This window comes from Triticum aestivum, chromosome 6A (assembly GCF_018294505.1).
Source record: "Triticum aestivum cultivar Chinese Spring chromosome 6A, IWGSC CS RefSeq v2.1, whole genome shotgun sequence".
In the NCBI taxonomy this organism is placed as follows: domain Eukaryota; kingdom Viridiplantae; phylum Streptophyta; class Magnoliopsida; order Poales; family Poaceae; genus Triticum; species Triticum aestivum.
Genome location: NC_057809.1, coordinates 128,265,321 through 128,272,800, shown reverse-complemented (window position 1 = coordinate 128,272,800; position 7,480 = coordinate 128,265,321). Strand labels below are relative to the sequence as shown.

Below are 7,480 nucleotides of genomic sequence, written 5' to 3'. Positions count from 1 at the left end.
ATGCGAGAAGTAACCCGGAAAGGAGCAAATAACATAGTAAATAAACATCACATAATCATGGCATGATGCACAATCAAGTATGATGCATGTCCGGTTTAAATATGCATGGCATGGCAAAGTGCACAAACAATCCTACAAATTAAGTGGAGCTCAATATGCAACTCCGTTGCATATTGACGAAACACCACATTCAAGTTATTTAGTTCGATCTCGTTTATGTACCCAACAATATTAAATGTTGTTGGCATGGTAAGAGGGTGAAGCAAAATAAAACTACCTATCTAGTCAAGTTTAAATGAGGCCGGAAGCAACAAACAACAATTTCGGTAAATCCCCATATGCATATATTAGGTTTGATGCTGTTCTGCCCTAAACTAAATTTTATAGTTGTTAAACATGCAAAGTGATGCCACCATGTTAAACTAGGCATTTTTCTACCCCATTTACATATAAAGTTTGTTAAGTTTGGAGCTACGGTTATTTAGTTATGAATTAAAGCATTTTAACATGACATAGGAGCAAATTTAATCAAACAGCATTTTAAACATTTCAAACATGGATGAAAGTTGCATATTATTAAACTAGACAAAATTCTAAGCAACTTTCATATATAATTTATTTAGATCTGATGCACGGTTGTGAAGTTATTAAATGCATGAAGAAAAGGGGCTTTTCTGTAAAAAACCACAGTATCTGGAAAATGATAAAATCGCACAAAGGAAAAAAACCTATGGGCTGAAACAGAGGCCGGCCCAACATTGCACAGGGGCTCGGGTGCTGCTCACCATGGGCCAAAGGCCCAGATCTGTGGAGGTGGGGACTGGGCCTCGGTCAACGAACGAAGAGGAGGCAGCCCAGGCGCGTGGAGGTGCGGTCAATCCGGTCGAGCGGGGCGGTGAGCTGCTCTTCTCGTTCTGAAGAAAAACTGCAGCGACAGGTTCAGGGCGACGCAGGCGCCGGGGAGGTTCTGGCGACGGGGTCGACGGGAACCGGCGGGTATGCGTCGGAGATGGCCGGATCTGGTGTCCAATCGGGTCAGGGAGGCGAGGTGGCATCGGGCGAGCTCCAGCTCGTTGCAGGGGATGCAGGAGCGACAGGGACTTGGCGAGCAGCGCAGGTGGTCTCCTGTGGACGGCGCGGCGCCCTGGAGGCGGGGACGAGGCTGAGGACACGGGCCACGTCGGATTCAGCCGGCGGGAGCCCATCTCCGATGATGGTGGCGCCGGCTGGTGCTCCTGTTCGAGGCAAGGACAGGGAGAGAGAGAGAGAGATAGTCAATCAAAGAAGCCGAACGAAAAATGGGAAGAAGAGAGAAGGCGAGGGTGGCAGGCGCGCAAGGAGGAGGCAACGGGCGCGCTGGCGGCCCTACTACTCGGGTGCTGGTCACGGCAGAGGCTCGGGGCAGAGGAGGAGCACGGCGAAGTCGAGACAGAGGCGGGATCGGGCAGAGGAGGTGCCCATGGCGTTGGACTTGGCGTCCTGCAGGTCCGGCAGGGATGGCGACCTTGATGCAGGGGAGAGATGGAGGCGTGGATTCGGTGAGGCGGCGGAGTTCCTTCGGCGGCCATGGCGCCTGGCGTGCTCCCTCTTGCAGCTGTACAGAGAGAAAGAGAGAGATGTGAGAGGAGGGAGTAGAGGCAGGGAAGGAGAAGGAAAGGAGCAGGGGAGGTCTGGCTATGGTCTCGGTGGTTGGCACCGGTTGGGAAGCGAAGAGCAGCGGAGATCGGCGAGGTGTGTGGGTTTGACGATGGGGATCTGGGAGGATCCTGAGGTGGGAGGAGGTGGTTGTGGTCTCGGTGGTTGGCTGAGTGGGGATTGAGAGGTAGTGTGTGGTTGGTGCAAAGGGGATCCCGAGGTGGGAGAAAAACAGTGGCGGCGGAGGAGGATTTGATGGATGGGACATCTCCCTAGATTTTAGGGTTTGGTCCTCTTATATATAGCAAAAGGATTAAAGGAGAGGGATTTGGATCATCGGATCAAAATCCAACGGACGAGAATAAAATAGGTAGGGATTCCAAATAAGGAAACGGTGATGTTTTGTAGATGTTTGGGGATGTTCTGGATCCAACGGTGACGACAGTCCGGGTCGGGTTCGGGACAACTTTCGGACGCGTGCGAGGGGGGCTGCGGGCTGATGAGAGAGGTTAGGTTGGACCTGGCGGTAGGTAGTGAGCTGTGTAGACGGTCTTGAGCTGAGAGAAGAGAAAAGAGGGAGGCCCGGCGACTGTTTTCGGAGACCGAAAACGTCCGACGAAGAGACCGGCTATACTGCCGATATAGTTATTCGTTGGGCTATCAAACAGACTCCAAATGCGATGAAACTTGACAGACGGTCTATCTACACTAAAATAAGACCGCACGCCAACTTTCAACCCATTCCGAGAATATTTTCTGGCCACTTATAAAATAATATTCGGACGTGCCGCGGGCGCGTGCGAGTGTGTCTGGGCTCAGAACGAACAACAGACGGAATTGGGGAACCCGGACGGATGCAAGTTTTGAAAACATGCAGATGCAATGCGGATGATGACATGGCAAGATGCGACACACAAGCAAATGACAAGGCAACAACAATGAAACACCGGAAGACACCTGGCGCAATGGTCTCGGGGTGTTACAATACCGATGATATGATTATTTTGATGGAACATCACCTGGACAAGGCTCGAAACTTGAAACTATTGCTTTCAACATTTGAGCAGATGTCGGGCCTCAAAATTAACTTCCATAAAAGTGAATTGTTCTGCTTTGGAGAAGTCAGTGTGGCAGCTGCTGATTACGCCGACTTGTTTGGTTGTGCGCAAGGCCCTTTCCCGATTAAATATTTAGGAATTCCGATTCATTATCAGCGTCCCACTAAGGCGCAGTGGAAAGATGTAGAGGAACGCTTGGAGAAATGGTTGAGCAGTTGGAAAAGCAAGTTGCTATATGTTAGATGACGGTTGGTCTTGATCAATTCTGTTCAAACAAATATGGTTCCCTAGATGATTTTTTTCAACTCCCAAAAGGGATCTTGCAGAGGCTGGATTAATTTCAGATCCAGCTTCTTTTGGCAACAAGACAGTGAAAAGAAAAAAGAACATGCTAGCCAAATGAAGCGTGGTTTGTAGGCCGAAAGACCAAGGTGGCCTTGGCATTCATGACCTTTAGGTCAAGAATGGTGCCTTACTTAGTAAATGGGTATTCAGACTACTTACTAAGGTTGACGTCTGCAAACCCTGTCGCGCACAAAGTATCTGGGTCAAAAATCGGTGTCTCAGATATATTGGAAACCTGGAGACTCACACCTTTGGGATGAACTAATGGGATCAAAGAAATATCTTTTCTTCTTTGGATCCTTCGCAATAAAAGATGGGTCGGAGATTCGTTTCTAGGTGGACAAGTGGCTTGGCAATGCTAGTCTTCGAGAATAATATCCTGCTTTATACCGCGTTGTCCACGATTCCCCGAGAACAATATCCCGCTTTATACCACATTGTCCTCGATAAGAATGATACTATTACACAGGTGCTTAGTTCATCCCCTCCAGATATTTCTCTCAGGCGGGATGTGATTGGCCCCGTCTTATGTCAAGGTAAAATCTTCTATCCCGATTGGAGTCGATTAACCCGACACATGGACGAGATGTGTTTCACCGGAATCTCACTACATTTGGTCTTTCACGGTTGACTCTATGTATCGGGCTTACGCATTCTGAGGTTCTAGTGGATAATAATAAGAAGAAAATTGAGAAGCCAAAGATTCCACTAAAAGTTGAAATCTTCACGTGGTATCTTTGAAGGGAAGTTGTACTAAGCAAGGACAACCTCGCCCGATGAGACAATCAAACACCCCATTTTTTTGGTGCAATTTTGCACATTCTAATGGTCAATCATCCAAGTAGCGTCTAATTTGTATTCGCCCATAAGTGTTGCCAATATTTTTTGATCATTGGTTGGACGATCCAAGTAGGTTCAAAATATTAATAAGGATGGGAGCCTATACCTGTTATGATTGCTTTGACTATGTAGAAAGGATTTGGTTTTTAATGACAAAAGTTGTTTTACTTTGCAGGTTATTCTCAGCTGTACGTACTCGCTTCATATACGGTCTATGCTATACCGATCAAAGTGTCAATCGTTGTTTATGACGGTGTGTACGCAGTTGGAGATGGTGATCATGGATGTTTTTATCTAACATGGATGGCAGCATAATCTCCAGATTAGTCCACCACCACCTTTAACATAGACATAGTGTGGTCATATGAATTTTATGTTGTTGATATGTCTTTTTTTATCAAAGTGTTGGTATTGGATGTGCCCATTCTAACTATGCAGAGGCTGGGTGTTGCCCATCATGGTTTGTAACCGCTTAATGCTACATTTTAAGTCAATAAAAATTGCTTTTTATCAAAAAATAAATATGTTGGCAAACCAATGGGATGAAAAGGATAATAAACAAAAGAGGAAAGAAATATCTGGGAGCAATTACTATCTTTTGGAGTATTTGAAGGAATGATTTGTGACCACATGTGCTTGGACCACTGCCCCCAATCTCCCAGCCCAACTGTCAGGAAGCAATTTATCAAGAACATCGAAGCCCCAATCGTGAGAGCCAAGCATCCAAATCAATTTCTCCACATCAGATTCAGATGGATTGATAGTTCGACACTCCCAACTATTCTTGTTTCCTTCCCCGAGCCAATGGCCGCCGTCGACTTACGCTTCCACCTCCATCCAGCCGCCTTCTCCTCTGTCCACCCGTCCAATTCAAGCGCCAAACCGCACCGCCATTGCCCACCTCAGAGGATCCATGCTGCAGCAAGAAGGTGCCTCCTCAGGGCGAAGTCTTCAAACGGGCACCCGCAGATCGGGGCCTCCTTCAGCGATGGTACTCGGACGTGCACCCAGCACGGCTGTCTGAACTCGCTGCTGCTTGTGCAAGAATATCGTACCGAGAAGTGGTTGTTGCAGGGGCGCTAGATGCTAAGCCGTCTGGAGCTGGAGGCCCGGCGCCGGAGCAGGGAGAGCACACCGTCAGCATCACAGTCGTCGGAGCCTCCGGGGATCTTGCCAAGAAGAAGATCTTCCCGGCGCTCTTCGCCTTGTTCTACGAGGACTGGCTCCCCGAGGTTTCAGTTAGCTTTGTGTGGTTCTTCTGTCTGGGCTTTGGAGCAATGCTAGTCATTTGTTTTAGTTAACCTCTGTCAATGCAGCATTTTACAATCTTTGGTTATGCTCGTAGCAAAATGAGCGATGAAGAGCTCAGGAACATGATTAGCATGACCCTAACCTGCCGGATTGATCAGAGGTACTGCTTACAAACCCTCATGCTTGGTCCCTATGCTATGCTGAGTCGTCTGTGTTGGTTTTACTTGTAATTATCTGAGTTTGCCCCTTGCACTGGGTGTCAACCTGCTTCAGTTATCTGATTTAAGAGCCAAATTTGGCAACGAAACTGTAGTATGTACAATGACATGGCACAATGTATCCTCAAATGTTTGTTTGATTTTGCATTAGGTCTATCTAGTTTATCCATAAAAAAAGGTGAACTCAATTTATGTTGTCCATTGTCGTAGAGCTTCATATATTCAGAGTGTAACACATCATATTCGAATGTCGAAACAGGGCGAACTGCAGTGAGAAGATGGATCAATTTCTGAAGAGATGCTTCTATCAGTCCGGACAGTACAACTCAGAGGAAGGATTTTGCGAATTGGATAGAAAGCTTACAGAAAAAGAGGTAATCCCGAATTCATAGTAGTTTTTCTAGCCCTTTACTATGAGATACCAAGTAGCTATTCGCAAAGTAAAAGAGATACCAAGTAATTGCACTGCAGAATTCATGGCAAATATTGCATAGAAAAAAGGAGTTGAGGCCAAATGTTTGTCATCAATCAGGCTGGAAAGCTACCAAACAGGCTGTTCTACTTGTCTATCCCACCAAATATATTCGTGGACGTGGTAAGATCCGCCAGCCGCACCGCTTCACTGCCGAGTGGGAGTGGCTGGACGAGGTTTATAGTGGAGAAGCCATTCGGCCGCGATTCTGAGTCCTCGGGGGAGCTTACCCGATCCCTGAAGATGTATTTAGAGGAGGAGCAAATCTTCAGGTAACATATAAATGCAGGGTGTTTTCAGCAATGAGAGCAATGTGCAATGAGAGCAACAGTTTCAGAGACTCCCCCTATTTCTTATCTAGTAGTAGAATTTAACAGTGGAATGTGACAGGATTGACCATTATCTGGGCAAGGAGCTGGTCGAAAACCTGTCGGTCCTCCGTTTCTCCAACCTTGTGTTCCAGCCACTGTGGTCGAGGGACTACATTCGGAATGTGCAGCTCATATTCTCCGAAGATTTCGGCACCGAGGGTCGAGGCCGGTCTGCGCTACTCCGGCGTCCAGTCGGATCTGATAAGAATGTTCATTCATTGGCCAATGGATTCAACAGGTAGATAATGGCTTCCTTGTTGGGTTGCATTGCAGCTACTTCGACAACTACGGGATCATCCGGGACATCATGCAGAACCACTTGCTGCAGATACTGGCCCTGTTCGCCATGGAGACTCCGGTCAGCCTCGCCGCCGAGGACATTCGCAACGAGAAGGTAGTAAAAGAACAAGCATGATTGACCAATTAAACGTATAGCCTGATCAAAAAAAATTGGGTGTTGTGCTTCTTCAGGTGAAAGTGTTGCGATCGATGAGGAAGCTGAAGGTGGAGGACGTGGTGGTGGGGCAGTACAAGGGCCACACGCGGGGCGAGAAGTCGTTCCCGGCGTACGTGGACGACCCGACGGTGCCCAACGACAGCGTGACCCCGACGTTCGCGGCGGCGGCGCTCTTCATCGACAACGCGCGGTGGGATGGGGTGCCGTTCCTGATGAAGGCCGGCAAGGCGCTGCACACGCGGCGGGCGGAGATCAGGGTGCAGTTCCGGCGCGTGCCCGGGAACCTGTACCGGGGGAGCGTGGGCGCGGACCTGGACATGGCCACCAACGAGCTGGTGCTCCGGGTGCAGCCCGACGAGGCCATCTACCTCAAGATCAACAACAAGGTGCCCGGGCTCGGGATGAGGCTCGACAGCGGCAACCTCAACCTCTTCTACTCGGAGCGGTACCAGCGGGAGATACCGGACGCGTACGAGCGGCTCCTCCTGGACGCCATGGAGGGGGAGCGCCGGCTCTTCATCCGGAGCGACGAGCTCGACGCGGCCTGGGCCATCTTCACGCCCGTGCTCAGGGAGCTGGAGGACAAGAGGGTGGCGCCGGAGCTCTACCCGTACGGCAGCCGGGGCCCCGTCGGCGCGCACTACCTCGCCGCCAACTACAACGTCAGGTGGGGGGACATCAGCAGCGACGGATCCTTCTAGCTAGCAAGTTCTGCCTATCTGCTAAGGCGCCGGTTAGCTTAATTGATTACAAGTTTACTTGCAGTTTCAGACTCAATCAAGCTGTGAAGAACATGAGAAGCTCATATTGCAATCGTTTTGTCTTCTGCCTAA

General features: G+C 49.0%; 1 protein-coding gene across 1 annotated transcript; it reads left to right on the top strand.

Annotated features, from left to right (window-relative positions):
• The first annotated feature begins 4,511 nt into the window (after positions 1 to 4,511).
• On the top strand, positions 4,512 to 7,480 carry LOC123132469 (glucose-6-phosphate 1-dehydrogenase, chloroplastic). Its single transcript, XM_044552260.1, has 8 exons — positions 4,512 to 4,869; positions 4,953 to 5,110; positions 5,195 to 5,289; positions 5,607 to 5,721; positions 5,880 to 6,091; positions 6,210 to 6,359; positions 6,464 to 6,584; positions 6,662 to 7,480. The coding sequence occupies exons 1-8, from the start codon at positions 4,683 to 4,685 to the stop codon at positions 7,346 to 7,348; spliced, it is 1,725 nt and encodes a 574-aa protein (XP_044408195.1). The 5' UTR covers positions 4,512 to 4,682; the 3' UTR covers positions 7,349 to 7,480.